This window comes from Athene cunicularia, assembly GCF_003259725.1.
Source record: "Athene cunicularia isolate RWA chromosome 1 unlocalized genomic scaffold, athCun1 chr1_part2, whole genome shotgun sequence".
NCBI lineage: Eukaryota > Metazoa > Chordata > Aves > Strigiformes > Strigidae > Athene > Athene cunicularia.
This window is the reverse complement of record NW_020799092.1, coordinates 26,554,934-26,580,221: the sequence shown is the minus strand read 5'-3', so window position 1 is coordinate 26,580,221 and position 25,288 is coordinate 26,554,934. Positions and strand designations below refer to the sequence as shown.

The following is a 25,288-nucleotide window of genomic DNA, read 5'->3' as shown; positions in this document are numbered from 1 at the left end:
TCTGCCAGTGATATTAGTTCTACAACTATCCGCTCACCATTGACCTTTCTGAAGGCTGATGCAAGAAGTACTTGGCCTTCTCGACATTATCCTTGGTTTACACTCTCCTTGGGCGTCCACTCCACTGAGTAGTGGGACAGATATTTTCTTCATTTTCCACTTATCGACAGAGTACTGACTGAATGATTGCTGTGTAGCCTGTTGTCAAAAAAAAAAGATATAGTCATCTGTGGTCGTGAGGTTCTTCTTGTAGCCCCTGTGCTCAGAAGTGCTCTTGAATTACGAACCTAGTGCAGACTGAGTATCTGTTACTCTGGCAGGACCTTCTGCTCAAATCTGGTGGAGTCTTCCAATAGTTGCGTTGTCAATGTTCATTTTACAGTATTTATTCATTTCCTGTTTCCTCCCTAAAATCTTCTTTGGTCTATTAGAGTTTAATTAAAATAGTCTTGTTTAATTTTGCTTATCCAGATAGAGCTAGAGCAGGAGTTGCCCATGATTTCATCATCTTCTTCCTAGACTGTTCATGATGTCTCTTTCCAATTACACGTGGTTGGGACATAGAATATTGCAGATTTCAAAGCTGAGAATGTGTAGTGCTGTGACATAACAGTTTATTTACAGATTCTTCTCTTATTCAACGTTTTTAATCTCTAGACTACCACTAAGCTTTTATGGGAGGTGCCAGAATTTTGGCCATCAGTCTAGAATCGCTCCGTCAACTCAATTGTTTTCTGTTGCTCGTGTGGGTTTGTCAAATTTTCTTTTGGAATGGGCTGTACATGAGCCAGATTTATTTCACATTTGCCTTCATGCAGCTCCTTGCTGTCACTATTTATGTACTTTTGGAAGCATGTCTATTAAAAAGAGCTGTTTGCCTCTGCTTTTCACATTTTTTCAAGCATTTTTCCAATTTCATGGTTATTTTCTAAAGACTTGGTGGTACTTTCTGCAGGGGTTGCTGTAATGAGGCTTCTAACTATTTACGTTTTTTTTTTTTTTACTTTATGCACTAAACATATTCAGTGAACTCCTGGCAACTGTAAACAATAGTCAGCATTATTTTTTCCAAAGTGAGCATAATTCTGTTGTGTTTTTTACCGTCTTTTGGCAGCATGTCCCTTGGTGGAGTTTTCTGGGCCGGCTCCTGTGAGGTTAGTGATTAGCTGTGATCTCTGGGAAGATGTTTAGCAATGCCAGAGAAATATGAAATTTTTGGTCTCTCCCCTGTAAAACCATCTTTGTTGTAGCAAATATTTCTCACTAACTCAGCCCTAACAAACAATCTGCATCTCATTCTTATGGAAAAAGGGGGAATTAAGCTTTGATCCCGAACCACCACCGCTTGGTTTTGTCAAGGTTTAATCAGAACTCGGTGCTAAGCACCCGTTTAAAGCATGCACAGGAGCATGGCTTGAGACATGCACAGTGCACAGAGCGTAAGGGGGTAGTTCCCAGGTACCCTGTACCACGGAGAAGAGCCTGTGCAGTGTCACAGCCGGCTGTGTTTTCACAACGCTGCTGCTAATACTGCCAAAGTAGCACGTGGGAAGCAATAGCTGGAGCAGAGACACCGTCTCCTGCCCGTGTTCTCTTTTGGACTTTCTGACGGCCCATGGTGGGGCTTAATGGTTCCCCGCTGAATGGTCGGGGCTTTTTCGTTTCAGTGATAACGAGTGGTTTGATATATCATCAGACGTGAAAGCCCAGCTGGAGACGTCTTGCAAGTTCTTTGCACCCACCCCTTGTCGGAAAGCACAGATTCCTGGAGGCATCTCGGAGAAACTGGGTCCTAAAGTATGCTAACGTCCTTAAATTAAATGGGGTGATGAGGAAACAGATGTTGTTACATAGTCTTGTCTCTTTTTTCTTTTCTTTTCTTTTCTTTTCTTTTCTTTTCTTTTCTTTTCTTTTCTTTTCTTTTCTTTTCTTTTCTTTTCTTTTCTTTTCTTTTCTTTTCTTTTCTTTTCTTTTCTTTTCTTTTCTTTTCTTTTCTTTTCTTTTCTTTTCTTTTCTTTTCTTTTCTTTTCTTTTCTTTTCTTTTCTTTTCTTTTCTTTTCTTTTCTTTTCTTTTCTTTTCTTTTCTTTTCTTTTCTTTTCTTTTCTTTTCTTTTCTTTTCTTTTCTTTTCTTTTCTTTTCTTTTCTTTTCTTTTCTTTTCTTTTCTTTTCTTTTCTTTTCTTTTCTTTTCTTTTCTTTTCTTTTCTTTTCTTTTCTTTTCTTTTCTTTTCTTTTCTTTTCTTTTCTTTTCTTTTCTTTTCTTTTCTTTTCTTTTCTTTTCTTTTCTTTTCTTTTCTTTTCTTTTCTTTTCTTTTCTTTTCTTTTCTTTTCTTTTCTTTTCTTTTCTTTTCTTTTCTTTTCTTTTCTTTTCTTTTCTTTTCTTTTCTTTTCTTTTCTTTTCTTTTCTTTTCTTTTCTTTTCTTTTCTTTTCTTTTCTTTTCTTTTCTTTTCTTTTCTTTTCTTTTCTTTTCTTTTCTTTTCTTTTCTTTTCTTTTCTTTTCTTTTCTTTTCTTTCCTTTTCCTATTCCTTTTCCTTTTCCTTTTCCATTCCATTCTAATAATTCTCCTGCCTCAATCTATTCACAGTAACAGTTCTTATCTGTAGGACTTGCCAATGCATTATGATCTCCCTTTTTTAAGGTAATTTCACAGGGAGAAATAAAAACAATATTTAAGAAAAAGGGAAGGGTATCCGTAGCTATGTGGGCATGTTTGGTTTGGTGGGGTTTTTTTTAAGTTTGCTCTGAATAGTGTTCTTGCACTACAATATGGCCTGTTAAATGTTTCTGAGATACCTGTGTGGTGCTCAGCAAAGGGAATAATGTCCACTCTGATTTAAGAAATTAAAAAATATTCTTGCCACATCATAAAAAAAAACCAAAAACAAAACAAACAAACAAACAAACAAAAAAACACAAACCAAAAAACCCCCACCCAACAACAACAAAACCAAAACCCAGCAGAAAAGAAGCCACCACTATGAACCTGTCAGGGAAATGGAGGACAGGGCTACCACGTTTTTAAATAAAATTGTTTTCAGGTCAGCTTCATGCTCAGTTTGGTAAGATACAGCAGCAGGGTCGGTTGCTGCCAAACCATTTCAGTCCCTGAGACTTTCATGTGTGTGGATTCTATAGGCTTGAGACTTTAGCCAGTGAATCAGTTCAGAATGGCTGTTCTCCTTGGTTGTCAATAGAGGATCCTTTCTACCTAAATTATTCTGATTTTGCGATTTGACTTTTCTACGGACCCAATTTCACAAACACTCTGTCATCCCTACTATAATGCTCATGAATATTAAGAAGTCATCACCCTGCAGAATCAGGCTTTTTCAGTGGACTTTCTGCTGGGTCAGTATTTTAATTAACTCATTTAAATCATTTCAGTGGCCCGATATAAACGTGTTGAAGAACATCTCTCTAGAAGTAAATCCACACTGCCATGTACATGAAGTCATCCTTTCCCGTATCATCTCGTGTCACCTCTAACCTAGATAACAAATCCCCGAGGGCAGTGGTCAGGTCTGTATGTACTCTTTTGTGAACCGTGGTGCACACCTGTGCTTTGCTGTAGAAACATGTTAAATAATAACACCTTTTAAAGGGTTCACTGAATTAGCACTAAGATCCTGTACCTGGGCATGTCGGAGTGTCTGTGGGCGGGTGTCTGCGTGCGCGAATGTCTGTCCACGTTGCAGATGAAATTTCAGCTCTTGCTTCAGAATATCTTGGGGCGGTTTAATTGAGTCATGAATGTTACCTCAATATGTTATGCAGAGCCTATTAGTGGGCCGGTACCACTTTGCCATAATTATTGAATTACAGGTATACTGAGTGATTCCCAGCTGGAATTGGTGTTAGACACAAATCGTGTTAGGCAAGAGGCGGTTCTTGCCTTGAGTGTCTTCCAGCTGGAGAGGGCAACAGAAGAGAGACACTGTCACTTCTCTTTCACAGGGACACAGGGAGGTTAAGATGTTTGTCCATATGGCAGAAGGAGCTGTAAAAGAACAAGCTGTCCTCTTGTTGGATTCTCTTTGTGGGGAGGAATTTAGCTGTAGACTTCTCGACCAACAACTGAAGCACAAATTCAACCCTGTTTTTAGGGAGGATGTCCACACAGCTGCATGGTGGGACAGGAGAGCTCCAAGAAAGAAGCAGCAGCTCCCGGGACTGGATCTTCTCTGCTCTGCTCTTCCACGTGCTGTTCTATCTAGCACAGGAGTGAACTGGTCACCTAATGCCAGAGCCATCAAGGGGTTTGGGCACAGCGGTGCTCAGCATCACCACTCCTGCCAGAGAAATACACAGCACTGAGCGGCCACTCCTAACTCTGCACTCGCACTCCTCGCATGCCACACACGCATAGCATTAGATCCACGTCCTTTCTTGACTTCTAATTTGGAAAAAAAACCCAAAACTAATTCAAGTGTCTTGCCAAAAGTTTTGCTGAGGTTGTATCTGCTTTTGTTTCAGAGATGCTGCATGTTTCTACGTCCCCATTTGGAGTTGATAATATTTCTTGACTACTAGCAAGACTTGTGCAACTTTAAGCAAGGTCTTAAAAGATGGCTGCTTCTATTTGGCAACACAGACTTTTTTTTTTTTTTTTCCCTCGTACGCACTTCTTACGTTAGCCAGCACAATTGTTTGATATATATGCATATATGTATTAATCTAGAAACTCCCTTCTGGAACTACATACAAAGCAAGCGCAGGAGCAAGCAAGCCTAGCCCAAGACATTTTGCAAGTATGAGGTGCTGTTTTCAGATTAGACACCCATGTTTACTGTATACAAAATTAATTACATCTATAGGGCAAGAGCTGGGAACCTGGAGCTAAATCTGCAAAGGGATGCTCGCTGTAAAACCTGTCTTGTAGATGTTCTTCCAGCTCATCTTTTGCATGTGGCTGGGATAGGAATCCAGCCTTACCAAGCACTGAGAGAGCAGGCACCAACAAAGCAAGACTTCCAGAAGCTGTCAAGCTGTACAGGGTAACTCCAAAACTGGGAGCAGAAAATGCAAAGAAAGGGTGAAAGTCTAAACTGATCCCATCAGAGAGTTAAGCCAGATTTCCCTTCACAGTGAGCCTTTCCAACTGTGCTGGCAGCAGTCATCTAAGTGTAATTGCTGAGGGTATATGGTGGTTTTAGAAAAGGAGATCCCACCCTTAAAATATTCCACTATCAGTCCATTATTCTGTTTTATATTCTGACTGGAGAAAAAAAGATTTCGTTACATTAAAAGCCAGAAAATTACTTTGTCGGTTTCACTGATTAGGATAAAAATATTCTACTGAACGTAATATAACTTCTTCTAGTGTATTTTTCTAGTTTGTTTCGGAGCATCATTTAACTTGCTTCTATCAAGTACAGAATTAGGATGATTTTATATAAAATAAAGTTACTAATTCTTCTTAGTCGTGACGTCTGTAAGATGAGGTTTATGAAGTGCAGCAGCATCTTTTATTAAACTGAATCACATACACTAGGCATCTACTTGGTCTAGAGAGGATCTAATAAATAAATATTTATTTAAATTATCTGTCAGATTTCCAATCTAAATCCAGAGAAATACCATAAAACGGCATAACCATCTGTCACGTTAAAGCTTTCAGTGCAACAGCAATACTAGAGGAGTCTTATGTCAAATATCTCTGAAATAATGACATCTAGAGATACCTTGATATGCACCCCCTTCTGTGGTAATAGCAGTGAGTGTGGAGAAGCACCGCCCAGCCTCAGAAATGCTGACAGATAGGCTGGGGGGGCTCTGAAAAGTATTTCAGACTAGTGGTCATGGAGAAAGAGCTCTGGTGTGCCTGGGACAGCACTTTTCGGGCACAGGAACTGTGATGCTTCATCCTGTCCAGTGACTCTGCTCTTCAAGGTGGCCCTAAGATATTCTTCAAAGGTGCGTAGGCACAGACAAAAGACTGTTTCCTATGCTTGACAAAAAAGGAAGAACAACTCGCATCAAATAGCGTACCAGAATGTTGACTTTTTCTGTAAAATTCTGCACCAGAACGTAGCAGAGAGGTTCTTGTTGCCTTTGCTAGGAACGGCTGTTGGATTGTCTCCCGGAGGAGCATTCTGCATATCATTCTTTAGGGTTGTCCTACAGATCTGTTGCTGCCATCAATTCCTGGCATGTTTCCTGATGACAGGCAGGACACCGCAGAGGTCCAACTCAACGTGTCCGATTTCACACGCCAATCTGTGCCGTGATGTCCTGGTTCGGCTAGGATGGGGTTAAGTTTCCCCAGCAGAGAGGGGTAAGGGATCTCCAGGTGGGTTATTCATCAGGTCCGGCGGCAGCGCGGGAAGCTTTCCTTTGTGGCCTTGGTCGCGGGAAGCAGGCGCAGGGGCTGGCTGTGTCCATTGCGGTATTTCTCTGTGTATCTTTTGTCTTGTTTACTGTTATTACTGTTTATTGTTGTTGATTATTGCTACTGTTGTTGTTCAGATTGTTAGTTATCACGCTGTTGTATTAAATCTCTTTATTTCAACCCCGGGGTTTGTGCCTCACTGCCAGCCTGACCGGCTGGGTCTGAGAGGGACATTGGCAACGTGGTCTCGGTCCCGTCAGGGCTTAAAACTGTCGCACGTGAGCATCACCACCGCTTGTGACACCGTCCAAACTTCAGGTGTGGGGGCCTTGATGAAGGTGGGGTTTGAGAGGTGAGACGCGGCGAGTCTCGATGTGGCTGTTTAGGATGTTACCACTCCCTTGGTATCTCCCACGGCAGCAGAAGGACCGTGCCTCGATGGCTTTAGCTTACAGTCCAGCCCAGACCAGCCCTTCCTTGGTGGCTGCAGCAGAGAGGCTGTGTCTGCACACCATCAGGACGAGCCTGCCTTCTGCTCTGCTAATTCTGCTGCAGAGATCCCAGCTTCCAGGCGTAGGGCAAACAGCTGGGCAGTAACCCCAGAACTCACTGGGGTCCCCTGCCAGAGCTCATCTTTTGCGGAAAGCAAATGAGAAAGTTCTGGTGACAGGGCTGAGTTGAAAGTTGCTTTCGAATTTGTTTAAATATTTTTTTTTTCCAAATGCTCTTACCACTCCTTGTGCGTCTGCATTCACATTTCTGATACGTTTGACTTGCCTGACAATCCTTCTGGGAGGAGAGCTAGGACAAGTAACGATGGCTATGCTTCTTGGTGTTTAAAGGGTCTTTGCCTGGTAGTCAAGTTTGTAACCCCAGTGAACAAGACATGGCACAAATCACACATATGAAAGAGATTTAAGAGAGTAAAGAGCTCAGAGGGTTTTGGATAAATACACAAAGTTTAGATTCTAGTCCAAACCTCTCTGGTTTGCAAAATGAGTCTGGAAGCATCACAAGAGCAAAGTCTTTTTTTTTTTTTTTTTTTTTTTTTTTTTTTTTTTTTTTTTTTTTTTTTTTCAGCTCTGGAGTTTCTGGTCCTGACAGGAGTTGGGGATTGACAAGATTCACTTAAACAAGGAAGAATTGTATGAATCTGCTCAGGATGCAAGAAAGCTCCTGAATCAGTGTTTAATCTGAACCTGTCCAGCTAACCCTGTCAGTCAGGCTATAGTAGGCTAGTGGTTGTTATTTATTATTTGCGTTGTGTTAAGCTTGTGTTTTGCCAGGTACTGAGCAAGCTCACCCTAAAATGCTGATCCACACCTGCAAGAGTTTGACAAATGGGTGGATGCCGGCCCTGTGAGTTAGGTGCCCTTTCAGCTGAAAAAAAAAAAAAATGTGATGAGGATAAAAAGATCAAATTTCTAGCCCACAAAGAGCTTCCATTGTTTTTAAGTGAGATACCCTGGAACTGAAGGATGAGTTTTAAACAAAGATGAGAAGTAAAATCTAGTTTTTTAAGATACTCCAGCTTCAGACCAGGATCCAAGCTTTGTGACCAGGAAAGGAGAGACAAGACCCTTTCTGCAGTAGAAATACAAAAGTATTTCAGTAGATAGACTGGTATTAACACCAGTCTTCAAGATGCTGCTTACGTAAAAGTACTTCTGAGAAAGGCAAGTGTCTCTACTGCAAATCCACCATTAAAACGAGATACGGGTCTCACCAAATAATCTTCTCAGCCCCCTGCTTTGTAGCAGCCCATTTCCAGATCTGAACTTTGAAGCTGACCCCTGTCTTTGTGATGGGCCAAACCAAAAGCCAGATCTGAACACCACTGAACTCTGGGAAAGTTCAAATCTATCGTTTGTGGTTCAGGTTGAGCTCTAATTAAAACAGAGCAGTTAGAAAGGCAAATGTCTTAAAACCAAAACAAAACAAATGTTTCACGTGAAAAGTCTTGCGTTAGGCTCTATGGTACCAAGCAGTGTTTTTGCCTATCACATGATGTCATGTTCCCCTGGCTAACGCAAACTGACAGCGTGCACATGCTGCTATATGAGATATTCCGGGCAGACACTTTGAATTTAACTTTCAGCAGGAAACAGTATTCACAGAAATACTTCACGCTGTGCAAAAACACATCAGTAATCTTACTGCCACTCAGATCTGAGGGTAGGCTGTTGCCTTTCAAGCTTCCCATGCCCATCCCTAGTAGTACAGTAGTCCAGGGTCTTTTAAAAACCAGTGTCTTGCCTTCTCTGAGCAAAGCTTATGCCTGATTATGTCAGCAGTATGTGGAATATTGCCACTAATCCCTGAAAACAAACAAGAAAGTGGTGCTGCAGAAGCTTCAGTTGTGTAAGAGGTCAGGGAAATCCCAGCTAACCCCCCTGCTAAGAGCTTCTGTTTATACTGTAGTTAATACTACAGTGTCTGTAATAAAGCAACATGGTTGATCAATGGACAAGGGAAAAGCAAACAAAGGGGAAGGGAACTTGGTTTCAGCTTTTCTGAACTGCCAAAGTGAAAGAAAATGGGAGAAAGCAAGGAGCAAAAGGAAGAGAAGGAGAGGAAAAGGGTTCAAGCCCCATCGCTGGTGTCAGGATGTCACTGCGCACCAGTAGGTAGGAAAAGAGGGTCTCAGACAGGAAGATTTACTCGAGGAATCACAGCACACAACCAGCAAACGTCCCGTAAGTACCCAGCAGTTACCCTCCCTGTGGGCTTTGTCCTCTCTCTGTTATGTTACATGTAAGTACTGAACATGTAAGTATTTCCTCTTTGTGAAATTTGAGTTTGGGCTCTTTGTGGACAACTGCCTAAAGCTTCCAAACTTGCTTCTCATGCAGACTAAGCTAATAAACTTACCAGACCTATGCAACTGGGATTTTTTTTTTTTTTTAGTATGGTCTTTTTTCAGGCCTGGACTTGCTTTTTAGAAGACCAAATCCCTCCACGACATTTCTGTCCTTTGCTGACTGTTTGGATAAGAAGACTTTTAACACCGACCATTTTAGTTGGAGGAACCCAGAGTACTTCACAAATGTTTTAAGTGGAGGTTAGAGTCCACATTAATTAAGCTTTTCAATTCCCCACTGAAATTAGTCATCTTTAGCATCCAGACTGCAAAATATGAAGTGACTTGCCCAAGGTCAGAAGAAAAGTATATGGCACAGCTGGGAACAGAGTCCAAGTCCATTATCTCCTGATCCATGCTTTAACCATAAAATGATAGTTCTCACATTGAGCTAGGAGCCACAGGGTATGTGAAAAATTATAGGAAGGGAATTGTATTGAGCTTATGGAGGTGACGCCTTCTTCTTGGCTTGGACAAGGAGAATGAAAAATCATTTTGTCCATTCTGAATGAGTACTTCTCAGGTTAAGGGCTATCCCAACGTTTTCACTTTTTGCTCAGAGGAAATCTTCAGTTCAGACATGTCTTTACTGGTCAGGTTGTAATTAAAAAAACAACCTTTCTAACTTGCTAATTCATCATTCCCTAGCAATGTATTAAATTCTATTTCCAGCATCCTTTAAAACATACCGAAACAATAGAAAGCAGTAAAAGACATACCTATGCCAAAAAATGAGAGACTCACAATATTTTCTTCTGCATCAATCTTGTGACGTTCATGAAAGAGGATTGCCAGGTACCGAGGTATTACTTTAGAATTTTCTTTAAAGCAAGAAGTGCGGCAGAATGTGAAGAGAGACCTGCTCGTGTCCTACACATGATAGTGCGTTGATTTACAGCAAATCTAGTCGAAAGAATCGCACGGTCTTGTGACACTGGGAGAAACATGGCAGAAATTGTATGCTTATCGCCTTGTGCTGAGCTTTCTCTTGAGTAGGGAGAACCACGAGCACTTAGGAACAAGAAGCAGTTAGAGAAGAAAAAAATTATTCACTGTTTTGGAAAGTTCACCACCTTTGCTCTGCAGTTAATAAAACGTCGCACGTGTTTTCTCCTGGGATACCGGCACTGGCAGTTTGACAAAATACTGACTTGGACATCAAGACTATGTTTCAGAGATGCCCTGACCTCAGCCTTCTCCCAGCTACCAACCATTAATAGCCAAGACTAGCCCAGCTGAATGAAAGAGCCACGCAGAGCTGGTTTTGGAGCCTGCTCGTCGCCATTCACCATTACCAATTTTTCCAGCTCCTGGCCCATCTCTTTTTCTTCCCTTCTCCCTTTACATGCATTCGTAGATCCGCTCCACTCTTTCCCACTTCCTCGTGTCCCTAGCCAGGCAGCTGACAGGCTTCCATCGCGGAGATTGAAAACACACTCCATATTAAATGTAACGGAATAGTATGACCGGCAGGTCCATGTTTCCAACACATTCAATTTATATCACAGCGGAGAATAAACAGCAGGGGAAGCAACTTGATGGGTTGCTGGAAGCTGTGGCTACCCTTTCTTGTGGAACATGTCTCTGTCACTTGCTAAATAGGTGCACCATCTGGTGGTAATTTTGGACTCCCACTTGTTCTTAAATTTCCAAATAGCAGCAGTGGTTATGCCTGTGGTCGCAGCTTTTTTTTTTTTTTTCCCCCCAGTATCTGTCTGAAAGTCCTCGGCTAAGACAACTTTTGCAGGTACTACTGGTGAATAAGTACCCAGAATAATTGGGATTTTAAATGAAGATCAAGTTTCCATGTCTATGTGGGGCAAGTAGGTGTGACTTTATGAGCGGGCCACATGATCCCCTGAGAAACATAAATGGAGAGGTGGAAAAATTTCATAGATGAACAAAGATATTAACAAGCTTGATGCCTAATTAGGGAGTCTGAGCTCCCAGGATAGTCAACAGGGACCTTCAGACAGTCATGCAGTCAAATTAAGATCCAAATCACCCTCTGGAAGTGCTTCTCTCTCTTCTCTGACCATACAAGGAGTACGGGCTGACTGGGTTCCTATCTGAGACATCTCATGCAATGCCTGGAGCTATGTGGTATGAAACTGGGCCAAAGAAAAGAAGAGAGGAAGGGGCTCCCCATTTTTCTGTCTTTGTTGTCTGAAGCTCTTTAGTTCAGGGACAGAAACCGCTGCTACCTCTTGTGCCATTCCCCTCAGAAACCCCAAGGTTGCCCTGGCCGTGTCAGGTGGGGCTTTGCACGGACACCTCTGAGGAGGAGGACGGGTGAAGGCTGAATCAGACAGACAACGAGTTTCCATGTTATCATGAAGGAATGAGTGAACAGGGAAATATAAATCATGATTCATGAGTAAACTTTTTTCGGTTTAGCCATTCGAATAGAGCTTTCCAGTCTAGAGCAACTCAGTCCCTGTCTGTGGAGCTTCTATCTAGAGATAGAAATGTCTTCTCCGAGGGCACCGGTGAGCTGTCTGTGGGGAGAGCAGATTGCTTAAAGGCTCCTCAGCAATATAAGGTCCCTTTTTACACTGACACTGGTGAAGTCTTAGGAATCATCTTTCTTTCACAGTCCCAGAAATTGGAGATTGAACCTCTTCGGTGTAGAGACCATTATAGATAGCAACAGATTCCACTTGTAGCTCCTAGACCCAGTTCCAACCTAAGGCCAAATCTGATCAAAACCGGATAGGTGTGACAGTTCTTACTAGCTGAGGGACCCATCGTCAGCTTGATCTTGCATGCTGGCTGCCACCATGACTTCTGTATTCTGCAAACTACTCAAGCACACATTTAAAGTGAAATGCTTCCGAAGCAGCTTTAATAGGACTTTAAACAGTTTAAGGTTAAGCACATATTGGGTAAACAGAGCACGACTTAAGTTGTTGGCCAGTTCGAATCCTGAGAGAACAGCTACCTTAGCGCTAACGTGCTAGATTCATTTTTTTTCAAGCCTCCAAATAATCAATTATATAGTCCTCTTTCTTGCTTGATTTATTTCTTTCGTTTTAATTTGACTCTTATGTCAGTAACAATAATATACTTCACACTTATGGACACACAATACGTCAGCAAGAAACAAGCTACAGTCATGGGCAATTTAACCCAATGCTGAAAAGTCGTGCACGATACTCAAGACGGAAATTTTGTCGATTCGAAAATAAGGTATTTGTCAGATGTAATATTTTGGAATACACCAGCCACTTCGTTAGAAAAAGAAATTGCTCGTGACTGGAGGCAAGAGAGCAAACTGCACGGATCGGTGCTCTAACCCTGAACGCTGAAACATTTGTTTGCAAACCAAAATGCACAGATCAAGGACGGCTGTGTGTTTTTTTTGTAATGTTTGTAAATGCCTCTCTGTGCGTTTCAGGCTTTTCAATTTAGAAACAGATGGTTTACCAAACAGAATGTATCCCAGAGAACAGAGGAGGAAAGGGAGGGATGCTGCTACACATGTAACTCTGAAGTCTAATGTTATGTTTAGCCTGTCCTGCTTGATGTAGAGGTTGGACTAGATGACCAAACCTATCATCTGTAATTCTAGGGAAGAGATTTTGACAACATAGTTAACCGCAGTAGTAAAGCTCAAGGAATCTCCAAAGTCATTAGAACCCCGAGTAATTCCAGGATCACAGACCAGCAGGTTAGCTGCCGTCCCAACCTACCCGTCATCTCACGTAAAGAACTTTTCTTTGCAGTGGCAAGATTTGGCAGCATCTCCCTGTTCTCAAAGTTGCTCTGCACTTAAAAGATCAAGCGGTGTAGAGCTGATTTCCATTTAACTAATCAGGTTTTAGCCGAGTCCCTGCTACGGAATTCAGCTCCACTTTGAACTTCTGCTCGTACCCAAAAGCCAGGAGCCTTTCTAGTGGCTGTAAGATCCTGGCTCGCGTGAAAGCAGTGGCAAAATTTCTGACAGCAATAGCACCAGAATTCGGTCGCTGTCATTTTGGATTAAGCCCAGCACCACTTTATTTAACTTTAAATGTTATTTGCCTTACGTTGTAAGTCACCGATCAGTGGGAGTGGGACACTGGAAGTAACTAATGGAGTCAGCATGCTCTGGATCATTTGTAGCCAGCAATTTTATTACGAAGTGACGTGAAAAAAAAAAGAAAAATTATGTTAAAGGAGCGTTAACGTTCCAAGTGAGGCACTCAGAAGTAAGGAAATGCCAAACTTAATGCTGCTACGCAAGGTTAGCCCTGTTGTGTCCAAATTTTGGTACAGTATTCAATTAAATAATAGCCTAGAATTTGCATATGATCTTTTCCACAGGACCTCTGACTCACACGTCCCAAGGCAGACCAGACAAGTGACATGGAAAATTTTATCCTGAGTAGCTAAACATGAAGTTAAAAGCAAGAGAAAAAAAGGAGGATTTTTTTTTTTTTTTTTTTTTTTTTTTTTTTTTTTTTTCTTTTCTGGCCAATGCTGAGCAGGAGAAGATCAGAGTTACAGGTCATTACAGACTCTGCCTGTAAGGCCACATTATACATAACAGTACCCTTTTCCACTACAGCTAATTACATATTTATTAGGATGATTGCAGAATGCCAAAACCCGCAAGTACCCACCCCTTTCCAAAAAAATGTTTATTTTCCATACTGACATTTAAATGGAGCTATTCCATTTAATAAAAACCAGGTCCATTCAGTTTTGAACCATTGAACAAAAATATTAGAATAAAATGCATCTCCATGTCAGTCCGTTGTTTTTTGAGAGACCTGAGGTTTAAGGTCACGGGAAGACAGCGTGTTACGCTACGTGATGTCTCTTATCGAGCTGTGCGGTGTGTTACGGAACTTTGAGTCTCCCCAGTTACTGTTCCCTGCATCAAATTACACCAGTGCACATAACTAATTTAAATTAAGTGCACTAACAAACCGAAATGGAGTTGTTCAGCCAGGTATATCAGTGTATGCTAGCTTGAAAATGTCTACAGAAAAACGTCTGCTCCAAGAAAATCTTCATTTTTATATGTAAAAATGGAACGACACGGAAGTTTAAAAAGTTAGGACTTCCCTCGGGATGGAAGTTCCAGATTTCACTCAAGTCAACATCTACCATTTCTCATCCAGCTGCAAGCCACGCAGAGTTCATGAAGTAATTGTATTAACATATTAGTGTTTTAAATAAGGATGTCTGCCTTTTAAAGCAAGCCTGCTGCCAAAGAGGTAAATATTTAAATGGCAACAATGACATTTTAATTTGAGAGAACTTGTACTTTTCCTCAAACTCATGACCCTTGCGGGAAAAGAAAACACTGCTGAGCTACACCTGAACTAGACAGTAGTACCTTACAAAAAGACTAGGGAGTAGAAAATTGGGAAATGCCAAAATTTGTCTGTTCATGATTGGAAATTACTGTATGCTACTGATTATATATGCTAGACATTTCTTTTATAGGGAGACAAGAAAAAGACAAAGATGATAAAATTAAATGTAGCAAAATGCCTTTTTTTTTAGTGAAGTCAAAATTTGTTACTGTCGACTCATAATTTACAAATAGTTCTGTCGACTCACGTTTATCTTTTCACCTGTGATTTACACTGTGTTTCGAAAACATTGCTAAAACCTCACCAGACCATTATGAGACTCTGGCATTAAGGGTTTTTTTAAGCATAACCAAGTTATCACGTTGATTCACTAAGATGATTCATCCATCCTCTCAAAACAAGATGTTTCCTTAACACAACAATACTTCCTTGGAATAGAAAGGTATTATTTTTCTAAAAACCTCCAAGTGACCGAAACCTACAGAAATGAAGACGAACCTGAACCTACCGCTCTCACAATAGGCTGTCTCCTCAGTTAAAATAATATAAATTCTTAGCACAGTAGTTGTTTCATAACTTTTTAACCAGTCCTTCCCAACCTCAGCTACCGCCAGCTGGGAGGTTTATTTTCTTATTCTGGTTTGGGTTACTCTCTTGCTTTGCTACTTGTGATAGTAAAAAGCTTATCCACCGTTCTACAGTCAGAAAGGACGAGCTGCTTGACTCAACTCCTTAATTTCCTCCAAATAATGCAAACTAAAATAACCTTCTCACTTACTTTACCTTGTAACTACTTAGCACAGGTTTTTGACGGTGTTTAGCTTTCTGTCAAGATGAATTGTATTGAAAAAAAAAAAAACAAACAAAACCAAACTGTCCGTGTAAGGCAGCTCGCGTGCCTTATGGCACTTACTGCCGGTAGGGCAACTAATATATGAGCGTGGGACTTCAGGTGGAACAGCCCAGCTCTGTTCCAGAGCGGCCTTTCTGCTATTGAAAGGCAACCTGTGGGCTAGTCACTGCCATAACTGAAATCCTTCTGCAATAATATGTATCTAATAAGCTAGAACAAATATACTGAATATCCTAAAGGTGAAGGAGATTTTTGTTTCTCCTTCCGGCAGCACGTCAGCTGTGAAGAGAAATGTGCTGTTTGAGACACTTCGGGAGAAGGCTTTGCAATGAGTATTTGTGGTGTGATAAATCTACAAAAATGAGCACACCGAGGGCGTCCTCAGATTTGGGTGGGATTTTTTTTTTTTTTTTTCCCTTTACCAGCTGCCTCTGCCTGCCTGCCTGTCAGTTACCCAGGTGGTGTGGGTGGTGGTTCACTATGCATGTCGTTATTTTTTTTTTTTAATTCAGCCCAATAATGAGAAAACCCTTTCTCTAAATAACCAAGAATTATACATCTTGTTACACACCTCTGGGCTTCTATTAAAAACTCCCCTTGCCTAAGTGTCAGCTCATTAAATCTGTTAGGTTTATTTGGCTAATGCCATTTATAGCTATAATGCTATATTGCTAACGGTATTTATTGCTGATGGTATTTATAGCAGCTGCTAGTTTAACTAAACCATACTTGCCAATGCAATGCCTCCACAGGCCATTTTGTGACATGGATGTTGGCAACTGCTCCAAGGTAGCCGTGTGGGTAATAAAGACCCAGTTTGTACTGGTCCTGCTGGTCTTCTGGAAGATGCGCACAGTCCCAGTACAGATTTCAGCTGATCGAATGCACCCTGTGCGCCTCTCCTGGCATCCCGCTGTGCTAGGACTCGAAAGCTGATGCCATCTCCTGAGAAGCCACCTCTCAAAGTGACGTGGCTTTTTACCATATCCTAGCCCCAGCGCAGACATCCAGTTCAAATTACTGAAAACAAGTTTCCTTCGGAGCAGTGGCTGGAGCACTCAGAGGACATTGTTGTCTGGGACCGTGCTATATGACAACAACAAAAAACCAGAAATTTTTCCACATTAAAGACCAAAAGCTACCGTGCAATTGAGGTTCAAAATATCTGACAGATGCCTAAACCAATCATAGCACCTACTGCTATGACAATGATTGCTGCCTTTCCGATGGTGAAGCGTGTACCCTGCTCTGTATCACATTTAAAATAATCTAATTCCAACTCTTTTTCCCCCTCCAAATTGTTTCCAGCTGTATGATTCCTTTCTTTCCCCCATATTGTTTTTATTGGATATAACGCAAGTCCGTAAAGATAGATTTTCCCATAATAAATACACAGATGTTAGAATAATAAACATGCAGTCAACCTGATATATGAATATTACGAAGCATTAGTAAATATATAACTAACGACATAAATTGATTTAAAAAAATGAGAACATAAAGTAACAGAGAAAGAAATGGCAGGAGGAAAGAAAGGCAAAAAAGGGAGATGGAAATGTACTTACTTTAGGCAAACTGTCTGGATTCATTTATGGTTCCCTTTATTGATTTGCTGATAGCATTAAAACACAAGTATGGTTGTAAAGCATTCCTAAGGATGCCGCGTGTCTTCATGTCTTGAAAGTTTTCTGCTCGTACTGAAAGTCAAGCTTTCCAAGTTGGCCAACTCATACCGTCCTAGATACTACTGTGCTAGATGAATGTATCTGCTTGGATGCGAATTTCCATTTTCGGAGACTCGTGAGCCTCTCTACTCCTCCCATTTTTGGTAGGAGGTTTTTTTATGAACATTTGGCATCTCGGTTAAACCACCATCATAGCCCAGAATAAAAATGACTGGATTCATCTGTGAGCCTGAATCCAAATTTAATTAAGCCTATATATGGCCTGAACCAAGAATAATTTCCTGACTGACACCCCCTCAGCATGTATGATAAGATGCCAACCGTTTCTCCATGACGCCATCACTTTTTCATGCCCAATTCCCATCTTCTTTCAGGCCTGCAACTAAAACACTGGGATCCAATGTGGACTTAGTGACCTGTTTCCAGTGCGAATACAGAATCACTTTCTTTTTTTTTTCTTTTTTTTAAAGAGTATCTTTCCTTCAGAAGATGTTGCCCTCCCTTCTTTAATCTTCTGTTTGAAATTATGTTGTCTTCTAAAGAAGTTTATGTGTGCGTGTGTATATAACCGTGACATTCAACTTTATTTTCTGACTCTCAAAATAACCTGTAAAGTCTTCCTCACCTCTGAGTTAATAAAATCCATGCACAGGGTTGTTTTTAGTCTTTAAAACTGTAGTTTCTGTCCCATCCCTCCCCCTTCCTGCCTGGAGAGTGGACCAAAAGTTGAATGAACGTATAGCGAGAGGAAGCTTCTTAAAATTAAGTTCTTCTCCTAAACCTCCGATCATAAACCGGGCTTTAACCTCCCTTCAGATGCATCCTTTCAACGTGCCAGAAATCTACAGATCAATACAAAAGGTCAAAGATTTTTTTTAAAAAAAAAAAACAACTTTAGAACTCCCTTGGGTTTTTGCCTATTTCTTGATTCTTCCCTGACGAGTGTATCAATGATATATCCAAATGAATACTGATCCTGATCATTATCCACATCATCAGTCTGACAAAGGAGATGTCTACAGATTACTTTTGATTTCTGAAAAGCTGTATTTTTCAAAACACCTCATTTTTTTCAATTTTTTTTTTTTTTTCCCTGGATTCAGCACTGATAAGAGCAGTCTGTTTATAAACACTCCAGTCTGGAGAATTCCAGCAGAAATGGTCAATACCCAAAGAATTAGCCAGAATCATCCACTTTCAAAGAACAACAGTAGGTTTGACTTGTGTTATTCATTCTGACTCCATACTTCAGAGGCTGTACTGCTTTCAACTGCTACTAATGATGTGTAACTTTTAGAGGTACCTGCATGATAGATTGCTCCAACCATCATTTGGGGAAATAGAGACCAATCCTTAGTGCTGGAGCATTTTTGCATCAATAACCTGAGAGGACCAGAGGCTATACTCTTCCAGATCAGGGTCTTTGTCTTCAAAAAAATTAGAACAATTATTTTTCATCAAAAGATATCAATAATAACAATTGATATATCATTCGGGAATTAATTTGTGGATCCATTTGCTGAAGAGGTAAATCTTTAAAGAGGTAATTTGTTAAAGAGGTTTACAGCAAGAGGAATGAGTGGAGAGCACAAAAGATTAATTTGTGAGACACCGGCATGAAAACTAGGGATGAGCACAGGAAGGCGACAAATCCATGTACAGGGGATAGGATGAGTAAAGTGAGAGTAGTAGTTACTTTTCTTTGGGGATGGCATGACTATGGAAAAGTTCCCAGCTATAAATACACCAACAAAAGCTACACGCAATGCTTGGCTAATTCATCCCATCCTTTGTTCATGCTACTAATTTGGATTTCTCCATCACTTTTTATCTCTGGCTGCTATAAATCTTTCACACCAGCGTAAGTGCCCCATGACTAACATAGTTTCTATGTTGTTATTCTGTCCTCTGAACTATTTCAATTGTTTTTAATACAGACTCCCATATATATAGGTGGTACGACCCTCATTCACTGAAGTACCCCTTTGAAAAAATAGCTCGGCACCGATCCAGCTTAGCTTCCTGGGGATTCTACCGGCACAGCAGGATCCCCAGATGTTGCTAGGATGGACATTTGCTCCCGTGTCTTGCCATCTGGCTGCTGCTTGGTTGTGGCTGGAAGATGCGCATCGTTGGAGCATAATGGCACCCAAGAGGTGGTGTTGGCAACAGAACAGCGGTTGGAGAAGCCTCATGTTGGGCAAGTCGGGGGGTTTGCTTTCAGTTTTGAGGGGGGAGTGTTGCATTGGGATACGAATTAGAATAACCATAAATCTGCACTTGTCAGTGCTCGTGGTAGAGCCTTGGCCCAGTGGCTAAAGAGTAGATCCCCTCTTTCCCAAACAGACTGAGAGCAATTAGTGTCATGCTGTCACAGTTTACTTGCCCTCTCCACACTACGACCTGAATAACTTGCCCTGATCGTTCACCTCCATAAGCAGTTCTGGGAAGAAGCTAGATGAGCTTTCCTTTGGGGTGAAATGAAAACCACACCTGTCTTTTTTAGTCTTAATGCTTTCTTCAATCTGTTCAGGCAGAACCAAATGTCTGGTTTAGTGTTTCTGTATGTGTCAGACACGGATGTGCTTTGTTACACGTGTGAATATTTATGCTTACAAGTATTTTGTACCTTTAAGTGTTTTTTTTTTTTTTTTTTTTTTTTTTTTACTTTTTTACCCCTCACTCGTGTAATAACACCACTTCCTAAACCCTGTCCTTTTCCTAGATATTGACCACATCATCTCTGGGCGCTACTCCACTAATAAAACAAATAAAGACATGTGGAATATGGGATCCTTTATAGACCTGCATGGAACTCATCTGGCTCAGCTGGCAGGGGTCATGTAAACCTCCTCCATCCGTTAGAGTTTGTGTGGTTTCACACCCAACAAATGTCAAAGCAGAACTCAGCTGCAACTGCCAAGTTTTGTCTGTGTTTGGGTTAAGCCATAAAAGAACCCACCGAATTCCACATCAGTCATTTCAGAGTTGTAAGAAACCACCCAGGTTCGGTGAAGAGGTCAAGAATCCGGTGATCATTTTGGCAAACACAGATCAAGAAAACCCTGTTTTTACAAACTTGGTATAGTCTGACCAACCCGATAGCTGGTCCATCCTGATGCCAAACAATTTTTGTTCCTTGTGGCTCTTATTTTGTTTAGAAATGTTGGGAACGAAGGCACAGGCACAACTTGTAGTCCTCTAGGCATTTGGACTGTGCTCACTTCCAAGATTTCTGCGGATGGAAGGAGTCTCTGGTGAAGAGGATTATCACTCATGAGTACCAGGATGGAGCTGATGAGGTGCCACAAGATTTTCAGCTTGAAGCAGAAAGCAGGAGTGGTGAAAGCCACAGGAAGCTTAGTGATGACACCACCTCTGGTACAACCATCCAGAGAGTGTCTCTTCAAGGACATAAGCGATCTCACAGAAGTTAAGAGGACTTATTTATCTAAGGGTCAGAGCATGCCTGCAAGCTTTGGCAGATCAAGACAACATAGCACAAAGAAGTACCACGGTGGCATGCTTGGTAGCTGTATATTTTCTGGCAGCGACCTCATTTTGGACATCAACTTCACGCAAACAAGCACAAGACCAACCAAGGAGGACCAGACCTGTGATTCTAATAGCCAAGGCAAGTGACTAGGTGTTTTTCTGGTTCATTTAAAGCTGAAGATAAAAGTCAAATGTTCGGTTATTTCCTGTATATGGTGTCTTGATAACGTTTAATGCCTTCTACTTACACTCTTTTTAAGAAACAAAAGTTAGGCAAGAAGTTTTACCTAAAGAGAATTAGAAATATCTTAGAACAAACGTAGGAAGAGACACCAAGCAACTTCCTCACCAGCAGCTTTTCAGCATCAAACCCAATTTCTACCAAATTTTTTTCTAAAGTTCAAAAATTTCAGGCTTTTCTTTTGCCATCGATTTGTTTTACTGAGTCTTTTTATTACTAGTTTTAGCCCTCTCCACTTCTGTGATCTGGTGTGGAGTAATGCTCACAGGAGGACAGGGTCTTTGCAGGTGTAAGTCAGTTCCCTGATGCCAACGGATTTACTCAATTACAGCACTTCACAGCTGGGCCACTGTGCCCTTAAAAAGCCCAGACCTCAGCCAGACTCTCAGGCTTGCATGTCTTCTGAAAAAATATTCAGTTCCATTGTTGACTTAAGCATACCTCAGCTTTTGGTGTTCATTTCACAAGGGTGTTGGGAATAAAAAATAATAATAACAAAAAAAACCCAACCCAAAGCCTTGATCTCTAGTAACAACCAAAGCACCATATAAGTCGTTTCCTCTTTGCACAGATGGGATGCAATGTCTTTTTTCCACGCAGCTTTAACGAGAGCATTTGTCTGACCACATTCAGTTGTGTTGGAGGCACAAGACTCACCCAAAGCAATGAATCCAAGAAAGAGGTGGCACCCAAAGAAGAACCGGGCACAAGAAGAACAGGCTACAACCCCACCGAGAAGCTGGATGGTATCACTGAGTGTCCTTGGGAGAGCCACACACTGCAAAAGCTTATCCCAGCACTGAGCAGCAAACACTAGAGGGGATGGTAAGTGGGCAGCTCTTGGGGGAGAGGGAGAAGGTCAGGAATGGGCTAAGGATGCTTGAGCTGTGTGATGAGGAAAATAATGGTCTCAGTGCTGGAAAAAAAATGGCATGATGTCCCCTCTAAAATAATATCAGATGTAGGGTAAATGGAAAGTGATCCATTTAACTTCTGTCAGCTAACAGCTTGTCAGGCCAAGGTCCTGTGTTATTTTCTTTGAGTTTGTTTCCTGCCTCAAATCATTTGCAGTATTTTCTTTACAGTGCAGTAGCAACACCAAACCAGCTCTGTGTCCCTGTCATATATTGGAAGGCCAGTGTCGGAGGCACGATACTTCCACCAGTTAATTGAGACTCTCCCATTACTTAAGCTCGTGAGAAGTCTGCAGAGGGATGTTTTTGGAGCTGTTTTTTAGTTCCTTTTTGATTGGCCATAATATGCACCGCAGTGATCATGGCAAGCTCTAACAGGACGACAACTAGAAATACTTTTGCATGGGGTGTGATGACTCTGCCCTCGGGTGCCTGTGCAGGCATCTGGGTCATTGGTGGTGTATGAAGTCACACAGCTTCATCCCGAGATCATGGGAGATTTCGTGTCTCAGTTACTTTTCAACCAATGAAAACACACAGAGCACGGTTGTGGTGGGAGCATCACTGTTGAACTCCGGTAGGCAAACACCAGAGGGTTATAAACCTTCACAGGACAACAGTGAGAAATCGAAAAGAAAACCAGCCCCAACGTATCGCTTCAGGACCGTATTAGAGACACCCTTACCTACTCGAAGCTCTTGTCCAAAGACTGTTTTCTCTCCCAGCGCGGAGCAGTTCCACCTCCCGTACCGAAACTGGTACTGGCACTCATTGATTCCCATTTGTGCCCCTTCCCCGATCACAATGATGGCATCAGGGCGGCTCTGGCAGATCGCTCGCTGCCGAGGGGCCAGGCCTGGGATTTTGTTGCAGATGATATTAGCTCCTAAAGCCACCACGGATGACAAAAAAAAAAAAAAAAAAAAAAAAAAGCAGAAAGACACGTTATAACCAAATTGAGGCCATTAATTGTTTTGCCACGTGCTGCCACGCAGGCACTGGGCAAAAGGGGAAAGGTTGGAAGTTGGGTTCCTGTAATTTATGACAACTTATCCCAACCTCTCTGGTCTGCTAAAAGAGGTTGGAAATCTTGCAGTAATTGCTGATCTGATTTGTGCCAGAAACAACAAAGAAATGGAATTTTGGCACTTCGGCTTCCAGTCCTACACAGAGCCATCAGCTGATGCGATGTGAAAAGCAGGACCTAGTTAACAGTGACCATTGATTGTCCACAAATCTCTGAAACTCATGTCTGCTTTGAATGGCCTATGTGGATTCAGGCTCAGTCTTTTAGTTACTGCAGCCAGTTCATCCATCCCTCATTTGAAACCGTTAAGCACAATTTAGAGAGAGACTTGACGCTACCAACCCTCTCATCCATTATTACCCTCAGGGTATTGAGTGATTAATGAAAGTTCACCAGCGTATCTGTGCTTTTAGATCTGGCAAATATCATGGAGCACATTGGAGTGATCCTTAATATGTGCCATCCAGACTAGAAACATTTGTAGTCCTTATTCTTCAAGTGTATTTTCAGAATCTATTATAAAGTTTGCTCATAACTTGCACCTGCCATGTGTTTCCACTTTAGTGCGTTTATTTTTCATTTTTCAGCTCGCTTTTCAACATCTTTACAGGCTCATTTTTCAACATCTTTACAGGCTGCATGTTAAGTGGTAATATTTTGAAAAAAAAAAAAAAAGAGACAACATGAGTAACACGTTCAGTGATGCCTCGAGTCACATCTACCGAGCACCAGCCAGGCCCGCGCCAGGTTGTTTCCACTGGCTCTGGACAAGTCAGCAGGAGCAAAGAGAGCAGTTAGCAAAGCCAGCCTTGCTCGGCGTGGTGTCATGGCCCCGAAAAAAGCCCCTGCCACGCTGCCCAGCTCCCTGTCCTGCTCCTCCGCTGGCAAACCGGGGTGCCGAGAGCCCCGCTGCTTCTCAGCACTGCAAGGAAGGATCTCCACAAACCATCTCCCCTCCTTAGCTTGTCCCAGCTTAGTATTGGATCATACAGGCAATTTATTTCTTTTTTTTTATTTTTTCCCCATCAAATGCTGTTGTTGGCTGCCCCTGTAACGTAAAGGTGCTTGCCCAGATCATGCTGCAGCACCCTGGGTTTAAGTGAGGTTTTGCAGCAACACAAGTCACCGGATATAAATAGATCAGTAACAGGACAGACTGATTCCCCCATTACCTTCCTCTCCACCTTGAACACTGACTTAAGCCTTTCTCAGTGTTAAAAATTTCCCCCCGGCAATGCTCCTTTTGGAAAATGCTGACTAAAGATAATTGAAGGATTTTACAGGAGTTTATCAGCTTCGGCGCAAAGGTAACACCAAAATCACATAAACGTTGCATTTCAACAAAATCAGAGTGTTTCATTTCGCCATTTCAATAAACTGCAGTAAAGCCAGAGCAAAAAGGGTGACATGGAGAAGTCTTCCCTGGCCAAAATGAAATACCACTTTTACTGTGGAATGGAAATTCCATGATGATTCACCCTGCCTTTAATAGTTATTTGTGCATCTTTTCCAAAGTTAACAATCCATGAGAAATTTGCCAGTTGTAATTTATTTTTTATTTATTTATTTTTATTTATGGCTTGGGGGGGGTGTTTGTAGATATAGAGAGAAGGTATTACAAACACAGAGCATGCACGCCATGTGGTACTACTACCTATTAAACAAAAATAAGAACAAAATGTGGTTGCGGCTCCGACCACTCACAGTGTTTGGAGCCGGAGCACTCAGACCTGTAGCTTTGATTCATGTTTTTTTGGTACTGAGCAACAAAGCTGGAACATCAATTGCAACCAGCAAGTCTCCAAGATTCATGCAGGTTTTGAGCTAAGGTTTTGTTTCTGGTCCAGCACTACTTAAACAACTGAATAAAATATTTAAATTATGATGTCTTTAAAGCAGGACTTTCCAAGAGGTATGTTTCAAAAAAAACATTGTGAGTTTGATGTACAGATAATAAGATTCTCTGACCTTTACCATGGTACTTAAGATATTAATTTGTGGATTCAAAAGTTAATGATAATCACAAGGGAAAGTATTAATATTTCTTTTTTTAAAAAAAAACTCAGGCACTTCTCAACACCCAAATGTTAAAGCGTTGTTTTCTTTCATAGCTCAGGGAGATTTTATCTCTCTGACTTCAGCAACTTTCCACATCGAGTAGGATGCACATTCTGAGAATGTTGCAGTAAGATGGAAAGAAAAGCATTTTTACTTTACAACTGACGTGTTGCAGTCAGAAACATGCACTCTCTGATGACTCCAAAATGCCAGCACCCTTTCCCAAATCAAGTTAAGATCCAGGTCTGGCCCTTCCGTGGTTTTAAAGCTGTGTCAAGGGACAGGTATCTTGCACAGAGTAAGTACCCTTCCAGGAAAACCTAATCCTGAGGGAATCCAGGGTTGGGTCCTAAGAACAGGCGTGCACAAGCATTCAGAATTTATGCTGATGCTTGATACGTGTGCACAAGACATGCAGTTCTGCTCCCCCGGCTGCCCAACACTCATTTACTTACTGAGGCCACGCAACTCACCTCCTGATAAAAATTATATATACAAATTATTTGTACATGGTTTCTAT

The 25,288-nt window shown here is 41.5% G+C and overlaps 1 protein-coding gene across 1 annotated transcript in view; it reads right to left on the bottom strand.

Moving 5' to 3' along the window:
* The window catches only part of WNT7B (Wnt family member 7B), a 41,300-nt gene extending 18,714 nt beyond the window's left edge, over positions 1-22,586 (bottom strand). Inside the window, exon 1 of the mRNA XM_026840964.1 lies at positions 22,369-22,586. Coding sequence (XP_026696765.1) covers positions 22,369-22,465 — 97 coding nt within the window. The 5' untranslated portion in view covers positions 22,466-22,586. The remainder of the gene's footprint in view (positions 1-22,368) is intronic.
* Positions 22,587-25,288: the final 2,702 nt, after the last annotated feature.